This window comes from Colobus angolensis, unplaced genomic scaffold (genome assembly GCF_000951035.1).
Source record: "Colobus angolensis palliatus isolate OR3802 unplaced genomic scaffold, Cang.pa_1.0 Scaffold11, whole genome shotgun sequence".
Lineage (NCBI taxonomy): Eukaryota > Metazoa > Chordata > Mammalia > Primates > Cercopithecidae > Colobus > Colobus angolensis.
This window is the reverse complement of record NW_012112030.1, coordinates 5768994-5790011: the sequence shown is the minus strand read 5'-3', so window position 1 is coordinate 5790011 and position 21018 is coordinate 5768994. Positions and strand designations below refer to the sequence as shown.

Below are 21018 nucleotides of genomic sequence, written 5' to 3'. Positions count from 1 at the left end.
CTAGTAACCACTCTCACTTTTATTTTAGTTTCCATAACTGAAATTGCTGGACTTGAGAGCAATTTTTCCTTGCTCAACAGAATTAGGTGACATGGGGAATCAGTTCAATATATATTTAATGAGCATCTAGAGTATCATGGGGCAAAAAAATAACAACCTAAAATATTAATTTCTATAGGCAGTCCCCAAATTTGAATCATTTCCTGAAAAATTACTTCTGCTTTTGTCAAGTTTCCTGCTAGCAGTTTAGAGATTGGGCTGTTTCCTGACTGATACATATCCCTTCACACTTCGATAATTTAACTCTCTCAACTGCATGTGAAAGATCTTAGCTGAAGATGACTGACAGTGTTATTTATTCCATGTTAGAGTTGCCTACGGCAACCCAAGCCCAGAATGACTACGGACCACAGCAAAAATGTGAGTTAACCAAGGTAGCATGGAAGACGATGCATAGTGACTGTAGGCTATGGATGAATGGGGCGTAAAATAAGTTTAAAGCAGAGGATGCAGAACAATCGAGGATAATTTGAGAAAATACTTTTGGTTCAGTTTAAAGTCCAGAGTTGGAATATGAAAAATTGGTGTATGGTACAGGATCCGATCTTAGGCCTCAGGTCAACCCTTTTCTAATCATTCACTTCTCTGATCGCATCTTAGAAACCCAACCGAGGGCATTGCCGTTATTCCTTCCTGCTCCTAGCTCTAGCGGGAACTTTGCTGGGAGAACTTGATCTCTTTAGCTATATTCGGAGTAACCTTGGACCAGCTGTTTGAAAGTATGGCTGTTTTCTGACTATGGAATGAGGAGGACACCAATAGTTTTGCTGGTGGATAATAGTAAGAGTTTTGTCAGGAAAGAAACTGATTTACATATCTAGATTTTTTTTTTTTTTTTTTAACTTCAGTGTTGCACTAGAATGGTGACAGGGAAGAAACAGGGAAGAAAAAGTATCAAGAACACTACAGATAATAGTCTCTGTGACTGAGGATTTGAAGGCAAAAGAGCCATTTTTACATAGAGCCCTGAGAGAACATTATCTGAGACAGACAGGTAATAGTGTAAATGCCAAAATTAATCCTTGATTTTGTATCTTAGGCAGTAAACTCCCACAAGCTATATTCCTTAGGGTAGTTCCCTAAGCTTTCTCTCTTTTTACTACATAGTTTTACTATTATAATTTTTAATGTCTTTTGAGAGTGTTGCCTTTATTTGCTAAATCATTCTAGTATACTTGGGATATTTAGACTTATTTCTATTACTATAAATTATACAGCATTGGACATCTTTATTTGTGTAATCTTTTCCTATTTTTGAATTATATCTGTGTCAATTTCTAAGGAATAGAAATATTAAGTTAGAAGTAATGTATATCTCAAAGTGTATGTTCAAGGTCACACACACAACTGGTGATAAATTGGAACCTACTTGGAACTATTTAGAGGCTTTCAATGTACACTTAAAGTAAATTTTAAAAATTTATTTTACTTCTTGAATTGGCTTGTGGTTACACAAATACAATTATGCTTTGATACCTTTTTTAAATTTAGCATAACACAAGAATGAACATTTGTGTATTTCATTAAATGTTCTTCTGTGATGCAAATGTCTTTTTAAAAGTTTTACTAGAAATCTAATGCCTTTGGATTCATCAGTCCAAATACTTATTATGCAGAATTCTCTCTTTATGAAGGCATCTCTCATTATACATTTTTTTCTTTAAGAAGTTTAGAATACTCCATAGATACACACATAGATAGAATAATTTATCTAAAATGTAAACAGAAGATTGAAGCCCAAACAGGCAAGTTTAATTTCCTAATTAAAGGTTATTAAACAAAGGAATCAAAATTAGAACTTAAATGTCATCTTACTTCACAGAGTTTTGCTCGTTACACGTAATTTCTACACTATCGGACTATGAGATACCTTCGATTTTAAAATAAAGATTTGCTGAAAATACTTCCATTTTTCAAATTTAAAATTTAGATTTAGGTTGTGTGCAACATAGCTAACATGAAGTAGTGTCCTATGCTTAAACATGGTATCAACCTAAACTTACTGCTCTTTTAATAATGACAGTATACAAAGCACTTTTGAAATGTAGATTATTTTTATCTAAATTTTATGTATTTAAATTTTGAATAGATAATATGTTTACGTGGTTCAAAATTCAAAAGGTACAAAAGAAAATAAGGTAAAAAGTCTTTTTCCTATCCTGTCTCCACTGACTGTTTTTTCCATCCAGAAGCAAACAATGTTATCAGATTCTTGGGTGTGTTTGCAGAGATATTTGTATACCCTGTTCTGCAGAACGTTCCTTTGTCTTGACTATATATCTTACAAAATATTCCATATCAGTTTTAAAAAAAGCCAGTCTTTATTAGAAGCTGTATATTCACTTTCTGGATATATCAAAAATGTATTTGACTGGCCTTTTACTGATAGAATGTAGATTGTATTCAGTCTTCTCCTCCTACAAATATTGCTGCCACGAATAAATATGACATTTTGCACGTGTGAGTATCTGTAGGAAAAATTTCTTAAGGAGAAATTTCTAGGTCAAAGGGTAAATGCCTTTGCCATTTTGGTAGATATTGCCAAATTGTCCTCCAAAGAGGCACCAATCTGTATTCTCACCACCTGAGTATGAGACAGTATAAGTCACAATTTCAAAGGAAAAAAGCATTCTTTATCTTGATGAATACAGTAAGTTGTTTGATACAGGTGTTAGCGGTTACTTTTGACTTTAGAGCAAGTTCCTGATACATCTAGAAAAGGAATCTTTATGGCCTGGATCTCAGTTTCCATTAGGCCAAACTGCTTTAAGATGCGGTATCCTTCCCTGACTTTCTCTTTTCTTTCAACCTATCTTCTGACTCAGGATTGTTCTTTGACTCTCTGTTTTTGCAGCTGCCTCTTCCAGGCCTTCTTGTTCTTGCCTTGTGGCAATAGCTTTGGGGCTTCTGACTGCAGTTCTTATGAGTGTGCTGCTATACCAGTGGATCCTGTGCCAGGGTAAGTGCAAACTTAAACCAAAATTAATCTTTCATTTTATATTATAAAAGCAATATAACATAGCAGGAGCTTTGAAAAATCAAAAAATAATTCAAACAAAATACATCAACATCTTTATACAACTATTTCCTGGTTATAGCCTCCTCATCTTTGACCATGTGCATTTGTGTCAGCGTGTATTTTCTTTTTGTTTTTTGAGACAGGGTCTCCCTCTGTCACCCAGGCTGTGGGTGATAAATTTGTGTGCTGCTATACCAGTGGACCCTGTGCCACTGTACAATCACAGCTCACTGCAGCCTTGACCTCCTTAGGCTCAAGTGATCCACCTCAGCCACTCGAATAGCTGGGACCACAGGCACATACTACCATGCCTGGCTAATTTTTGTATTATTATTATTATTATTAATTTTTTTTTTTTTTTTTGTAGAGGCATTTCACCATGTTGCCCAGAATGATCTTGAACTCCTGGGCTCAAGGCATTCGCCCTTCTTGGCCTCCCAAAGTGCTGGGATTACAGGTGTGAGCCACTGCACCTGACCATATTTTCTTAATAGAACTGCAATCAAGTCCTTTTAAAATTTCTCCCACCTTTCTTTCTTCTAATGCAAGGCTGAGAATAGTTCTTATCGTAGTATGCTCATAATTTTTATATTGCTTTTTAATTTTATGTTGCCAGAAACATTTTTGTACCGCCATGTGTATTGTGATATTTGAATTATAATATTAATGATGTTTAACTTTTCACATAATAGATATATCATAATGTAATTAAACTTTTTTTTTTTTTTTTTTTTTTTGCCATTCTGGTGCTTTCACATTTTCTAAAACGAATTTTTCTAAGTTTAGTTCTTCTAGGTCCTTAAATCTAGTGATCTAGAGGGCTCTCAGTTTATTGTTTTACAGTCTAGAGTCCTAGCTTAGGTTTATGTTTTTAGGGGATGATAGTGACAGATTATACAGAAGTGATTTATTAGGATTCTTTTTTTTAATTAAAAAAAATGTTTTTGAGACAGAGTCTTGCAATGTCACCTGGGCTGGAGTGCAATGGCGTGATCTCGGCTCACTGCAACCTCTGCCTCCCAGGTTCAAGCGATTCTCGTGCCTCAGCCTCCCATGTAGCTGGGATTACAGGCACTCGCCACCATGCCTGGCTAATTTTTTGTATTTTTATTAGAGACGGGGTTTCACTATGTTGGCCAGGCTGGTCTCAAACTCCTGACTTCGTGATCTGCCCTCCTCAGCCTCCCAAAGTGCTGGGATTACAGGTGTGAGCCACTGCGCTCTGCCGATTTATTAGGATTCTAAGAGTTTAGCTCCAAGGTTTCTACCTCAGATCCAAGTCTGACCTTTGACAAAAAGGAACTCCTAGGGAAGTTGGGAATTTCTAATCCAGGCTGACTAATGTCACAGTCATATGGAAAAAGCACAAATCTATAAGGTGCCAATTTAACAGCTTGATCTCCAAAACTTACGTTGGTTGTATGCCAGGTCTTCCTAGAGAACAATTATCTAATATTTATATGAAAAGTACTACTTTCCCCACTTTGGAACTCCCAAATCTAGAGTAGATATATACTGTATTCTGCAATTATGTATCTACACATGTGCTCATGGAATATAATGGCTCATACTTGCTTACTGTAGAATTGTGCTTACAGTGAGTTTATGCAAATATGTTTAAGTATTGAAACTGAAGTAGAAAATCAGTAGAATTTTGGAATCTTGGTTGGAATTACCTTGAAAGCATATTCAGTTCCCTTTCATTTTTGATTGTTTGCTTTTGAGACGATGTCTTGCTCTGTTGCCCAGGCTGGAGTGCAGTGGTGTGATCTTGGCTCACTGCAACCTCTGCCTCCTGGGTTCAAGTGATTCTCATGTCTCAGCTCCTAAGTAGCTGGAATTACAGGCAGGTGCCACCATGTCCGGCTGATTTTTTTGTATTTTTAGTAGAGATGAGGTTTCACCATGTTGGCCAGGCTGGTCTTGAACTCCTGGACTCATGTGAGCCACCTGCCTCGGCCTCCCAAAATGCTGGTATTACAGGAGTGAGCCACCATGCCTGGCCAGTTCCCTTTCATCTTAACAAAACTATGAGCCAACCATTTTAAAGGAATGCGGATCTTCCGTATTTAAAAGATCTTGGTTAGAACATTCCATCACTTTTCTCTTTAGCACCTGTTATGCTTCTCTGCCAGAAAACCCTTTTTAAAAAATATCAATGTAAGTTCTTTTTGCTGAAGTGTAAGTGTTTTTTTCCAGTTTTCAATGGTAAGAGTTACATCTGTGATAATAAAAAAGCAAAACCTTTCATTCTAGTTAAGTTTGCTTTTCCTAGTTTCTTTCTTTCTTTTTTTTTTTTTGTGCATTTTTGGTTGGGCATTCTGAATGATTCTGCCTGATTTAAGTAATATACATTATGCAATTATGCAATGTATACACTGAGCAAAGACAGTACACAGACACATATCATACAAGCACACAGTTATCTGGTATGTGTATATTACATGTGCACAGAGATCTCTAGCACAAGTAAAGTACTTGCTCCAGAGTTTTCAGGCAGATTGTTCTACATTTTCTTCTTTGCTCCTTCAGTTATAGTCCTATTCTTGTGTAGTGGAATACATACTTAGTGGATGATGGGGGTGGACATTATGAGGTATTCAAATTGAGACCATGCATTGTTACACATTTCTCTAACCCTTAATCTGAAAAGTGGTGGAGCAGGGAAGACCTGGGACTGCCATATTCCATTTTATCTCCCATTTCATTTCCAAGACTGAGTGGTCCATAAATATGTGAACCAGGTCCTCTTCTTTCCTAGGCTCCAAGTACTCTACTTGTGCGAACTGTCCTAGCTGCCCAGACCACTGGATGAAATATGGTAACCGTTGTTATTATTTCTCAGTGGAGAAAAAGGACTGGAATTCTAGTCTGGAATTCTGCCTAGCCAGAGACTCACACCTCCTTATGATAACGGACAAACAGGAAATGGTAAATACAAACATTTAGAAAATGTAGGGGTTTTGTTTTGTTTTTATTTTGTTTTGTTTTTCTTAGCTGCTGTTTAAATGGATCATGTATCCTCTTTTGAGGAACAGAAGGAATCTGTGATTTGGGGGGGATACTGTATTCTTCCGCTTCCCTCTTCTTCTCTTTCCTCTTCCTCTACTTCTGCCTTCTTTCCTCTCCTTCCCCACTCTTTACTCTTATGTTGTCTGCTCCAACAAACCTCAGTTACAGCAACCCAGATGCTTGCATAGCATGTAAGTGTGTATGAGGGGCAAGGAGGCAGAAGGATGGTGAGTGTTTTGGAGAGGAATTAGACCTGAAATACAGCTCTAGTTAAAAGAAGTATTAGGTCCGGAAACATACAGGTCCAACAACAAGGTAGCAGATTGTTGTTTTTTGTTTGTTTGTTTTGTTTTTCTGAGATGGAGTCTCCCTCTGTCATCCAGGCTGGAGCACAGTGGCATGATCTCGGCTCATGGCAACCTCCGCCTCCCAGGTTCAAGTGATTCTCCTTCCTCAGCCTCCCAAGTAGCTGGAATTACGGGCACCCGCCACCACGCCTGGCTAATTTTTTGTATTTTTGTAGAGACGGGATTTCACCATGTTAGCCAGGACGGTCTCGCTCTCCTGACCTCGTGATCTGCCCGCCTCAGCCTCCCAAAGTGCTGGGATTACAGGCGTGAGTGACCGTGCCAGGCCTGGCAGCAGATTCTTATATAGTGGAACTTGGGAGGGAGGGAAAGACAGAGATCACGGGGACAGAGTGATTGTGATAAGGGCTTAAATGCCTTCTTTTAAAAAGTTTTCCCTTTATTCACTGGAATGCAGTAAGTTCCAGATTGCGGTGTCGAGAAAGTTGGGATATAAGCACGTGTATTTGTGTGTGTGTTTGTGTGTGTGTGTGTGTGTGTGGTGGCCTCCACTTCCTTCGGGCCCCTCAGATTTCCTATCCACCCAGCAATCTCTTGGAAAAGAACTTGCTATTGGTCCTAGACCATCTCAAGGCAACACAAGGAATTGACATCCTGAGGTTGCGTAGTATAAAAATCAATCAAATTCTAATTTGTCAACATAAATAATATCTATAAGGAAAACAAGAAATCTTAGTTTCGTCTTTAGCACTAACTTAATACTGATTTTTGTGTTTTGCTATTGTTTTCTGTTTTCTTTTTTGGGTAGAATCTAGTCACAGATAACAGTTTATTGAGAATTAAACTATATTAACTTACCTTGGAAAAAATCCAGAGGTTACTCTAAAGCAGCTGGGGAGAACATATAGTTCCTAAATTTTATAACTACCTATACAGCTACCTATATAAAGCATACAGATTCTTGCTTTCTGTCAAAGAAACACTTACTCCTTTGGAATTCCACATAGAATCTAAATCATTCCACATATGTGACTAACTTTTTTTTTTTTTTAAGTCTTCTCTAAGTGAGGTGGCAGAATGCATTGAGTCATACTCATTAAACATGCCATCTTAGTTTTATGGCCTCCAGCAGAATAGCCTTGCTTTCTGGACCTTGTAGCAACCCCTATTCTCATTCTGATATAGTGACAGGATTCGAGCTGACTGAAGTAAATAGCAGAAGTGAGCCATGAATTTGAAACATTGAGGGCAAAACTGATAAACAGGAGTCGTGAGTCATAGCGCTAGGCACTGCCACAGAAAATTGTGGTGTAGCAGCTACTATACATTTCACAGTGTGATCATGAGAGGTGAGGAGGGAAAGGATGAAAGGCACAGAACATCTGGGAAAATGGCAATATTGCTGTTTCTCTGAGGTACCCAGAGGAAGGGCAGGATCATTAGAGGGATTTTGTCCTTCCTTTGTTTCTTTACATGCCGCCATTCCTGAGACTACTGTTGAGTAAAACCAGCAGATTTACACTCACTGCATTTCCAAATTGAGTTTATTTTCTCTTAATGATCCGTGGGGCCAGGTCAGTGCTGGAGAGGGTGGAATGTCCCTGCTAGATGTCATAAGTTTGACCTTTGACACTCCTCTGGAATCTTACTTGATTCTCTGCTTTGATTGTTTTTCTTGCTCTGACTTTTGTCAGATTCTGTAGAACCGAATTGACTTTTACGTGACCTGCTGCGTCTCTTGTTCTAGTGTTACTATTCTTTTGTTCTCGGGGCAAGATTTACATACTATTTTGAGGTATGTACAATGTTTCTAGTATCATACTGGGGTCTGAGCCACTACCAAAAGAGCAAAAAGTAAAAATAAAAAAGAGAGCTCTATGAATCTGTTAAAACTGAAGTTTTTCAAACTGGCATTCCATTGGTGGAAAGTGCTGCTAGAGAATTTCGTTGCTATATGTAGAATCTACAGGCCTATGGAAAATATCCCTCTCATGCTGTTAAATGGTCATCTTTCATTGAGATACTTAAGTAAAGTTCACCTCCTATCTTAGATCACTTACAGCAAAGTGTACAATAATAACAGAGGCTACCATGGATTGAGCACCTGCTTTTGCCAGGTGTTTTATGTATAGTATTCTTTTGTTTTGTTTTTTTTTCCTCTTTGAGAAGGAGTTTTGCTCTTGTTTCCCAGGTTGAAGTGCAGTGGCACGATCTCAGCTCACTGAAACCTCTGCCTCCAGGGTTCAAGCGATTCTCCTCTTTAGCCTCCCGAGTAGCTGGGGTTACAGGCGCCTGCCACCACGCCTGGCCTTTATGTATAGTATTCTTAATCGTCACAGCAATTCTGAAAAATAGAGTTCCACATCCCCATTTTGTTGGTGAATGAATAAAATTCAGAGGAATTGGCTGGGCGTGGTGGCTCCTGCCTATAATCCCAGCACTTTTGAGAGGCTGAGATGGGTGGATCACTTGAGGTCAGGAGTTCAAGAGCAGCCTGGCTACAATGGTGAAACCCCGTCTCTGCTAAAAATACAAAAATTAGCTGGGCATGCTGTTGTGCACCTGTAATCCCAGCTTCTTGAGAGGCTGAGGCACCCGACTCGTTTGAACCCACAAGGTGGAGGCTGCAGTGAGCTGAGACCAGCACCCCTGCACTACAGCTTAGGCAGCAAAGTGAGACACTGTTTAAAAAAAAAAAAATCAGAGAATTAATGAGTATAAGTCTAAGGCTACAAATCTGGCAGAGCCAAATTTTAAATTCTACTCCAGTGGGCACAGTGGCTCACGCCTGTAATCCTAGCACTTTGCAAGGCCATGGCAGGTGGATTGCCTGAACCCAGAATTCAAGACCAGCCTGGGCAACATGGCGAGACCCTGCCTCTACAAAAAAATACAGAAATTAGCTGGGTGTGGTGGCATGCACCTGTGGTCCCAGCTACTCGGGAGGCTGAGGTGGGAGAATTGCCTGAGCCCAGGAAGTCAAGTGCAGATCACAGTACTGCACTCCAGCCTGGGCAATGGAGTGAGAGTCTGTCTCAAAAAAAAAAAAAAAAAAAAAAAATTCACATCAACTCACCTTCAAAGTCACTTGTAGAAATATTGTATTTGACAGCTTCCAGAATCCATTTTGCACATGTTCAACAAGATAACTTTTTCTACTAATTGTCTTCTGGTTTCTTTTCTATACATATTTAAATTTTTTTTGAATTTGACATACAGAATGTACATTGTATGACCGTGGAGATTTAAATTTATTTATTGTGATGAGGTCTCACTATATTGCCCAGTGTGGTCTTGAACTCCTGGGCTCAAGTGATCCTCCCACCTTGGTCTCCCAAAGTGCTGGGATTATAGGCTTAAATATATTTAAAATAGTGAGATGCTTACTTATTGTCTCTTTTTTTCTCTCTGGGACCTTAAGATTATTCTTGATAGAGAAAATAAAAACAAAATGGAAATTAAATTGCTCTGTTATTTTCTCATTTTTGTGTTAACATTATAGCATCAGCCTTTACTCCTTCTTGCCCTTTGAGTATATCTTTAGATGTTTGGATATATTCAAATTCTTGATTTTTCTTGCCATTTTCCCCCCACCAAGCTCAGTTCATCCTGGATGTTGTTAGCCCTGATTCCTTATAGTTATTGGTATGTTATTTTAAAGTATGCATTCATTAGTGAGTTCCCAGTGAAACTGCTTTGATTTCTTTAAATCTATTCTGATGTTCCTTGCCCTATAATATCTCTCTTCCTCATTATTGTAATTTGGAATTATATGATCCACCTTTACTGTTGTAACAACCTCTCATTCAGCTTTACCTGTCTTCCTAAACTTGGGATTCCCTGAACTTCTGGCATGGGCTTTTCACATATTTAGGATTTACATCTAATAATACCCAAGGTTTCCATCTTTGGGTACAGCAATACAAACACTACGGTAACATGGTCACTTTTCTGTATATTTTTAATCGGATAATGAAAACAGCTTGGTTTCTTTCAGACAGTCATGAGTATGCTTCTACTGTATTTCTTACTAGCTGTGTGAACTTCAGCAACTTCCTTAACCTTTTTGACTCTCAGTTTCCTCATGTACAAAGTGAAGATAGAACTTTTTGACTGGCTGGACGCCGTGGCTCACACCTGTAATCCCAGCACTTTGGGAGGCTGAGACGGGTGGATCATTTGAAGTTCGAAGTTCAAGACCTGGCCAACATGGTGAAACCCCATCTATACTAAAAATACAAAAAATTAGCCGGGCGTGGTGGCACACGCCTGTAATTCCAGCTACTCAGAAGGCTGAGGCAGGAGAATCACTTGAGCCCTGGAGACAGAAGTCGCAGTGAGCCGAGATCAGGCCACTGCACTCCAGCCTGGGAGACAGAATGATACTCTGTCTCAAAAACCCAAAATCTCAAACAACAATATAAAGTCCAGAGCCAAAAATAACTTTTACTTTGCTCTTCTGTGTCCCAAGACACAATTTCAGTAAAAGATACATCACAAAATAAATTATGACTTGTTGAATTGAGTATTTTGTTTATGAGGAAATCTGAGATGATATATCAGAAGATTCAAAGAAATGGCTGGAAACAGGGTAGTTGGTAGGGGGACTGTTTTACTCTGGAGGTCTTCACAGTCTGGTAATGTGTATTTTTTGTCACGCTTCTTTATAATCAGATTAAGCAGCTAGTGTGAACTGCATAACAAGGGATGGGCATGATAGGCTAGGATATTTCCACTATTTTTTAACTTGAAAAATTGTGGGAAAATATGCATAACATAAAATTTGCTATTTTAATCATTTTCAAGTGTACAATTCGGTGGCATTAAGTACGTTCCTATTGCTGTACAACCATCACTACCATCATCTCCAGAACCTTTTCATCATCCCCAGCTGAAAGTCTGTACCTCTTAAACAATAATTCCTCTCCCTCTAGCTCCTGGTGATCACTGTTCTACTTATCGTCTCTATGAATTTGCCTATTCAGTCCTTCAGTGTCTAGCTTATTCACTTAGAATAATGTTTTCAAGGTTCTTCCATGTTGTAGCATGTATCAAAGTGATGGCTGAATAACATTCTATTTTATGGATATACTACATTTTATTTGTCCATTTATCCATTTATCCTGTTGAGAATAAGGCTGCTGTGAACTTGGATATCCATCTGTTGACGGACATTGTTTCCACGAGCTTTTAAAAAGAGGAGCAAATGATGATTGATAGAGTAGAGCTTATTGACTTTTAGCATTGTGTACTTACACAAAATTATAGGAAAAATTCTTATTGATATTAAGCTATAGTAATTTGTAACCTGTCAAATTTTCCTTTGAAATTTCTTAATGTTATTTGCATGTTTTTAGATGATGGTAATTAATGTGTTCATATTATAGGATATCTGAAAAGTCTGGAAACAGGCTAAACTGATTTTTAAACTGTAAGTTACATTTTCAAGTAATACGCTTCATATTTTTACTCAATCTTGAGACGTGTTTTCAAGTGAAACATCTCTAAATTTAAAGCAATAGACATAATTATTTTTAGACCTTATGAGTACTCTGTATTGTAATTTTTTTCAAATTAGTAATTACATCCTTTGCTTTAAATACTTCACCTGAAAAAGCGTCTGAAGAAAAACACAATAATGATATTATTTGAAAATATGAGGCTGTAGGGTTCCCCAGTTCCTGGCTTTCTTTCTGTACATTGGCTGAAAATCGCAGAGGGCCTTGACCGCCCTATGACCCACCCAGCTACAGGTTTTTCCCCTGCAGGCTCCAACCCAAACCCCAGCCTTGAACATTTCCAGTCACTGATAAAGGTATCTAGGTTGCAGCTCAAAACATTGAAATAAAGTAGCCCCAGCCCTAAGTCAGATTCCTTAAACCCTCATAAAAGCTCCATCTCTGACCCCCTTGCTGTGGACGTACGTAGGTCAAATGTTCCTTTTCTCTGACTGTCCATCGTGAGGATTGCTGCAGCCCTCTGTAAGTTCCCGTAATAAATGCTTTGCACGGATCACCTTGACGTTGAGTGCTTTACTCTATGGTATCCCAACCAGCCCCATCTCATGATGGTTTGAGGCTCTCCCTTGTGGCAATTCCTCTGTCGCTGCTTTCAGGATGATTTTAGCCACGGGTTTGGCGGGACAAAACAGAGCTATACTGTTGAAAAATACCTTTATCCTATGTTTTTAGGCGTTTTGGAACCCGTTATTTTATATTCTGCTTTTATCAAATAGCATTATTTCATTCTTGGTTTTTGCTAAGCATTAAATTATTCCAGGTAATAAAAAATTGCAACCAGATTTTATTTTAGTTTTAAACATTATTTTTACACATTCTGCATCATTTCACTATTGCTTAAATCTTTTCATATTCTTAGATACAATTCTACTTATTTTCAATTGTCATGAGCTATGAGCATATTTATAGAAATCATTTTGCTTGCTGTCATTTATTTACATTATATTCCCTAAAATTAAGTTGGCTAATCAAAAGATATAATTTTATAGTTTCCATGTATTATTAGTTTTTCTTAATATGGGTTGAAATAACTTACATACATTCTGTAAACCATGTTAATTTGGAAGTTTAAGGAATATGCTTTGTGCCTTAATGATATTTTAATTTCAATTAAAAATGTTACATACAGAAGTGTGTGTGTAAGTTATAAATGTTGAACTAAAAAAGCAAAAAAGGAAAAGAAAAGAAAAAGTGCACCTGATTTTGTTTGTTTGGATTTTATCTTCACTTTGCTTTTAGGGTTTGCATTTTTTCTAAAATATAAGCAAACATTACAAACGCTAAGTGACATGACACCTAAGTGTTCTAGCTCACACCTTCTCTGGGTGACAAGAGTTCTGTTACCACCTTTACCTATACTTTTGTTGTTGTTGTTTGAGACTCTCACCCAGGCTGGAGTGCAATGGCACAATCTCATCTCACTGCAACCTCCACCTCCCAGGCTCAAATGATCCTATTATTTCAACCTCCCAAGTAGCTGGGACTACAGACATGTGCCACCTTGCCTGGCTAATTTTCATATTTTTTGTATTAACGGGGTTTTGCCATGATGCCCAGGCTGATCTTGAACTCCTGGGCTCAAGAGATTTTCCTGCCATGACTTCCCGAAGTGCTGGAATTACAGGTGTGAGCCACTGCAGCAGACTAATTTATACTTTCATGCTGTTTCTACAGTTATACTTTCTACAATTTCTACTTTCATGCTGCTTCTATATTCTCTCTCTCTCACTCTAATACACACACACACACACACACACACACACACAGACATCCATGAGTACATAGGTTTTAGCACTATGGTTTTGAAGGCCTCTTCCAAGTGGAAGATTTTCGAGTGAAGGTGCCATAATAAACATTTTCAATATCCACCCTCACCAATGAGAAGTTGTAAAAGGACTGACTGATCAAGTGACTTAGAATTATATGGGTCTTGAGGGTAGTAAATGAGCACAGGATTGGGGTTTGTACGTGGGCATTACCCAATCCTAGCTCTTCAGACTCTAATTGAAGTTTCTGAGCAAATCTTTATCACTTTCTGTGCTTCATTAGCTGCTATTCCTCCTCTTGAAATGAAAGAAAAAGAAATGGACTATTTTTCTCATAATTCCAATGGAGAAATTGGGAATTACTGTTTCATTCCTTTTGTTAATTTTAATTGATTTATTTTTTCAAATATTTAGTTTACAATTTTTGATTCACATATACTCAAATTTTATATACTTTGAATGCAGTAACATTTATTTTTGAATCTTTTAGGTCGTGGCTATCACTACTACATCAATTTTGTGAAAATATTAAAAAAAAATCCATTCTTTTTTTCCTAATTTAAATAATTCTTTAAACAAGTTGGTTAAGAAATGCAAAAATTTTAAGCTATGTTGAAAATTACAGTGTCATTTCATCTGTCATATACTTCATTCACTCTCCTGTCTACCTCCTTACCCCCAGCATGCACAGTTAAGAGTTTTACAGAGAGAAAGTAAGAAGTAGAGTTTGTGTTCAGAGGGTTTTAACTTCTTGCAGCATAATACCTGATTGTGTGTTCTTTATTTCTATAAATACTTATTAAACATAATTCTTTTAAAAAGAGATGGGATCTCACTCTGTTACCCAGGCTGGAGAGCAATGGCATGATCATAGCTCACTTCAGCCTCAAACTTCTGAGGCTCAAGTGATCCTCCTCCCTGCCTCTGCCTCCCAAGTAGCTGAAACTACAAGCACATGCCACCTTGACCAGTTGGCTAAATTTTTAAATTTTTGTAAAGATAGAGTGTTACTATGTTGTCCAGGCTGGTTCTGAACTCCTGGCCTTCCAAATTGCTAGTATTATAGGCATGAGCCACTATGCCTGGTCTGCATTTATTGAGTGTAATTTTATGTATTTTTCTAGGTGCTAGGGATATGGTAGTCAAAAGTTGTTGCTGTTATGATGTTTACATTTTATTTAATTTATTTATTTTTAAGGAAAATGATATTTTAAATTTAATTTTGTTATTAACATTTTTAAAATTGACACATAATTACATATATAGGGTATTCATCTGAAGGAAATAAAGTCAGTATGTTGAAGATATGTTCACTCTCATGTATATTGTAGCAATATTGACAATAGCCAAGATATGAAATCAACCTAAATGTTCAACAACAAATAAATGAATAAAGAAAACTAACAGAAGAACAGAAAACCAAACAGTGCATGTTCTCACTCATAAGTAGGAGTTAAACAATGAGAACACATGGACACAGGGAGGGGAACATCACACACCGGGTCTGTTTGGGAGTCGGGGGCTAGGGGAGGGATAGCATTAGGAGAAATACCTAATGTAGATGACGGGTTGATGGGTGCAGTAATCCACCACGGCACGTGTATACCTATGTAACAAACCTGCACATTCTGCACCTGTACCTCAAAACTTAAAGTATAATAATAAAAAACGAAATAAAGAAAATGTGGTATGGATATACACTAGAATACTAATCAGCCATAGAAAATAATGAAATCCTGTCATTCATAGCAAAATGGATGGAACTAGAGGACACCATGTTAAGTGACATAAACCAGGAACAGAAAGTTAAACACTGCATGTTCTTGCTTATGTGAAAACTAAAAAAAAGTTGACCTCAGAACAGAGGATAGAAGAAGCTAGGAGGGGCTGGGGAAGGGGAGGTTAGGGAGAGTTATGTTAAAGGATACAAATCACAGCTAGATAGGCAAAATAAGTTCTAATGTTCTATTGCAGTGGTCTCCAACATTTTTAGCACCAGGGACCTGTTTCGTGGAAGACAATGTTTCCATGGACCGTTGTGGGGGGTGGTTTCAGGATGAAACTGTTCTACCTCAGATCATCAGGCATTAGATTCTCATAAGGAGCAGGCAACCTAGATCCCTCACATGCGCAGTTCACGGTAGGGTTTGTACTCCTATGAGAATCCAGTGCCGCCGCTGATCCGCTGATCTGACAGGAGGCAGAGCTCAGGCGGTAATGCTGGCTCGCCCAGCCACTCACCTCCTGCTCTGCAGCCCGGTTCCTAACAGGCCACAGATTGGTACTGTCCATGGCCTCGGGGTTGGGGACCCTTGCTCTACAGCACTGCAGGGTAACTAGAGTTAACAACCATGTATTGTATATTTTCAAATAGCTAGAAGAGAGGATTTTGAATGTTCCCAACACAAAGAAATGGTAAATGTTTGAAGCGATAGGCTGATTACCCTGGCTGTGATCATTACACATTGCATATATGTTACATGTGCTTTCATTGTCTTCGGAAGAGACAAAACTAAACAAATGAATATGGTGATATGTGCTTTAAAGAAAATGAAACAGTATGATGTCATAGTAAATGTGAATACTATTTTAGATTGGTTAGTTAAGGAAGGCCTCTTTCGGGAGGGAACATTTGAGTTGATATCTAGACCTGATTGACAGCCATGTAGAAATCTCGGGAAAGATAGTCCAGGCAGAGGGAAAAGCTATGCAAAGACCCTAAAGCAAGAATGACCTTGGCATGTGAAAGGAACAGAAAGAAGGCTCATGTGGCTGGCACCTAGGAAGTGAGTAAATGGTTAGCAGGGGCTAGATTATGTAGGACTGTGCGTACATTGTAAGGATTTTAGGTTTTATTCTGTGTGAAAAGTGAGACCACTGGAGGACATTAATCAGGGGCACAGAGTGATGAAAAGTTTAGCACTGGGAGAGAAAACTTGGATGATTATTTGATAAGGATCCAATTCTTGGATGAATTCTTTCACCCACATGACCTCGTCTTCTCATCTCTAAAGGTGAGGATAATAATAGTTGCCTACCTTCCAAGATTGTCAAGAATTTCATAACTGGAAAGAATCCTAGAAAATATCTAAGCTAAACGCTCATAAAGAAGTTGAAGCTCGGCCAGATTAAACCACCTGCTCATCTTCAGATGGAAGGACAGAGCTAGGAGCTCCAGAATTTTGTTTCTGTTTTGTTTTCCTAAATGCCACACTGTGTGTGTAGTATTTCAAATGATGTTGGGAATGAACGTAGAGGGATTTTGCAAACCTTAGAGTGCAATACAAATGTAAGAGATAATTGTTTTCAGGATACTGGGTTCTGAGAGAACAAAGTCATCATAAGGAATAGATTATTTGGGAAGAAAAGCATTGATAAACAAGTTGTACTCATTTTTCAAATGCTTGGTCTAGGAACCACCACAGTCATGTCCTGAATGGAAACAGGACTGAAACCCAGTGAAGAGAAAATAGAGGTTATTCTAACCATGAGAAATAGCACAAAAGACTCCTTTTCTCTCCTGTAGTGTCTTTACTAGAAGTGCAAAGAGGCTTTTTGCCTCTCTTTATTTTATTTTGGTTTTTTTGAGATAGAGTCTCACTCCGTCACCGAGGCTGAAATGCAGTGGTGCCATCTCGGCTTACTGCAATCTCTGCCTCCTGGGTTCAAGTGATTCTCATGCTTCAGTCTCCCAAGTAGCTGGGATTACAGGCACCTGTCACCATGCCTAATGTTTTTTTTAACTTTTTTATTTTTAGTAGAGACGAGAGTTCTGTACCACATTCACCAGGCTGGTCTCAAACTTCTGACCTCAAGTGATCCACTCATCTCGGCCTTCCCAAGTGCTGGGATCACAGGCGTGAGCCACTGTGCCTGGCCTTCTCTTAACTTTAGAAGAGCAACTCTATTTGTGCTCATGCAGGGTCCAAGTAGGCAAAGAGAGACAGTTAAGAGCAGAGCCCATAAATTCTTACTCTTCAGCAACCATCTTTCAGGAGTGGAACAAAAACAACATCAAAATGGGACATCTGGTGGTATAATAATCACCATAGGCAGTTGAAATTGTGTTGCTTTCTTAATAGTTTCTAGATAAAAAAGAATATTTTATTCCAAAGATGTTTGACCAATTAAGCTGTCATTAGAAAATATTGAAAGTGTAATTGTTAATTACACCAACACTAAATCCTACAACAAAATTACCTTAGATTATCTTTTTAACCTTTTATTTTAATCTATTTTAATCTTTAATATTTTATTTTATTTCATTTATAGAGGCAATTCTCTTAGGATATAAACTTCTTCATTTGAATGTCAGACTTTGCAGATCGAAGCATCTTTTATCTCTGTTCTTTTGGGTAACAAGGCACACGTAAGTGGTGTAGCCAATATACCTTTACCTTTACCTTAAACTTATTCCCTTAAGAACTGTTTTTTTCTTGCCATATACAAGATTGAAAAGGACATGGAAAATGAGACTTTGAAAAAAAACCAAGAATATTGTTATAGGTTTAATCATAATTTACATACTTAAGGATGGGAAAGATGATTACTTCTGCAGCAAATGTGTAGCTTCTTTCTTTTGAAATAATCTGAGTAACTATCAGGTGCTCCCTTTAATTAAGGAGAAAATTACAATGGAAGGTAGAGATGTAATATTATCTTATTTGCTACATTATAAGAATCCAGATATGGATAGAAAGGTCAATTCTAGGATGCTGCTTCTCTCTACAGTTAACACATCTTTAGAATTAGATGTTAAATGAGAAATTAGTTATTTAGAGTGAATAGTTGTCTTATCTTGGGCTGCTCTAACAAAATACCATAGACTGGATGGCTTAAACAACAGATGTTTCTCTCTCTCAGTTCTGAAGGCTGGAAAATCCAACATCAAGGTTCTCTGGCTCCTGGTGAGGACCTACTTCTGGCTTGCACATGGTTGCCTTTTTGTTGTATCCTCACTTGGCAGAGAGAGTGCTTTGGTCTTTTCCTCCTCTTGTAAGGACATTAATTACATCACGGAGGCCCCACCCTCATGGTCTTATCTACACCTAATTACTTGTTAAAGGCTCCACCAGCAGGTATCATCACATTAGGGGTTAGGGGGTCAACATACTGATTTTAGGAAGCATTCAGTCCTTAAGAGTGGTGGTGATGGAGGGTGTAAAGAATGCTAGTTTGTCTTTTAATTAATTACTTAGTATAAGGAATCCAACGCGGAAAGGAATAGTTGTTTGACCTTGACACAAGGTCTCTTTTTTGGTTTTCAACCTTTCTCTTAGAGCCTGCTCCAAGATTTCCTCAGTGATGCCTTTCGCTGGGTTGGTCTGAGGAACAATTCTGGCTGGAGGTGGGAAGATGGATCACCTTTAAACTTCTCAAGGTAAGGGGCTTCAAAGGAGTGCCAAGAAAGAGAGAGAGGAAAAAGGAAAGCCAAATTATGATACTTGGGGAATAGATTAAGAAGAGCAGAGGGAGAGGAGAGGAAAAAGTGAAAAGGAGAGGAAATAGGGAGCAAGGAAGGGAATGAACAATGGGTAAGGGCAAAAAAAAAAAAAAGAGGGATAACATTTTAAAGAGAGGCTGATGAACAATTTTAATTCTTCTGCTGTGTGGAGGAATTAGGGGCCTGAATAGGGAGAAAGAATTTGCTCAATTTTTATCCCTTCTTGCCTTTCAACTCCTTTTCTGTGCATACGGCCTCAACTGATTGACTTTTCTGATTTCTTACAGGATTTATTCTAATAGCTTGGTGCAGACATGCGGTGCCATCAACAAAAATAGTCTTCAAGCTTCAAGCTGTGAAGTTCCTTTACAGTGGGTGTGTAAGAAGGTCAGACCTTGATGGATGACCACTCTGTCCTGACCCTCAGATCTGTCATGTATCCCTAAAAGGAGGAAGCTGGCCACTGGCTATTGGGAAAGCCATGAGTATGTAGTTAGCAAATACTGAACTTGCTCAGATATGGCATTAGATGCAAGACAACCTCCTGGGGATTGATGCCTAACTGATGGATTCTGTTTGAGACTATTTAGATATTATGTGAACAGTTTAAAGACCAGATATAAGCAAATTTTTGAAATAGGTAAGTTTGTTTTGTGTATTTCTCAGTATGGCATCTAATGCTGCCACTCTCATCCCTATCCCAACCATCTCTGTCAAAAATATACCTTTTTCATATTATATTCTGAGCTAATCTGATAAAATCTATGCCAATATATACTGTTGCCTATGTAGTAGATAAGTGTGTTATTGCTATACTCCTCTAGTACATTACTGAGCCCTGATGGTATATTTCTATCCTAACAGTGACTCTTTGCAAATCAAGCTTTATTCTGAAGAATAAACGTAGCTGGCATGGTTGTGTGTACCTGTAGTCCTAGCTATTTGGGCAGCTGAGGTGGGAGGGTGGCTTGAGCCCAGGAGTTTGAGGCTGCAGTGAGCTATGATTGCTCCACTGCACTCCAGCCTGGGAGACAGAGCCAGACTCCATCTCTAAAAAAAATAATAATAACAATACTAATGTGAGAATGTAAATTGTGGGAAGTGAGTGAGGGCAAGGTGGTACTTCCTCCTTCTCAGCTCTTCACACTTAATGCAAAAATCCGGTCTTAATTGATTTTGTCTTTTTTCTGAGTATACATAGATGTGGTTGAATTAACCAATGTGTGATTGTATCTTTTCCATTCTGTGACTGTTTGACCTGCATATTAATTTCAAGATAGCAGTCAATTCGATAACGCATTTTCATAGAGGAAAGTTTACAGAAATACTTTATGTGGTTGGATCACCAGATTACCTTAGGTACTAAGGCCTCAAAAATAAGAAAAACTTTATTATTTCTCCTTAGTAGAGTTTGGACATACATAAGGAGAGAAGGTGCAGTAATGAAATAGACCATAATTCTGTAGTGTTGATGATCCTGGATTGTAATCTTTTTGTCTTTATCTTTCATGGTTTTTTTTTTTTTTTAAACCCGGCCTATATCTTATCTACCACTGTATCCCAAATACCTAAGATGGTGCTTACATTCAGTGACAAATAAATAAATGGATGAATAAAAAAAAAAAAAGAAAACTGTTCATTCTAGTTATTTCTGTTAGCCCGTAAATTAGAGGAATTAAAGATGAGAAAAACAGTATATCCTAATCCTCCCTAACTCACCAGTATGAGTCTTCAGTAGCTAACTCTAAAAAGGCAAAGGGCCAGTTAATCTGGATAAAATGCTCATAGAAGGAAGTCATGGAAACAAGCTCCTGTCTCCTAGTGATCTCTTTCCTTTGGTTCTGGTGCAGGAAGTATCCCTGAGTTACGGATATGATAGTAGTGACTCTCA

At 38.1% G+C, this 21018-nt stretch overlaps 1 protein-coding gene across 2 annotated transcripts; it reads left to right on the top strand.

The window, feature by feature from the left end:
* Window positions 1-243: 243 nt before the first annotated feature.
* Window positions 244-20741, top strand: KLRG1 (killer cell lectin-like receptor subfamily G, member 1). 2 transcript variants are annotated; one of them, XM_011953331.1, is made up of 6 exons: window positions 244-420; window positions 2915-3019; window positions 5841-6010; window positions 18964-19064; window positions 19415-19514; window positions 19992-20020. In XM_011953331.1, exons 1-6 carry the CDS (start codon window positions 339-341, stop codon window positions 19992-19994), a joined length of 561 nt encoding a protein of 186 aa, XP_011808721.1. In that variant the 5' UTR covers window positions 244-338; the 3' UTR covers window positions 19995-20020. The 2 variants fall into 2 exon arrangements, with proteins under 2 accessions (XP_011808721.1, XP_011808712.1); XM_011953322.1 differs by having other exon boundaries at window positions 19415-20741.
* The last annotated feature ends 277 nt before the right edge of the window (window positions 20742-21018 follow it).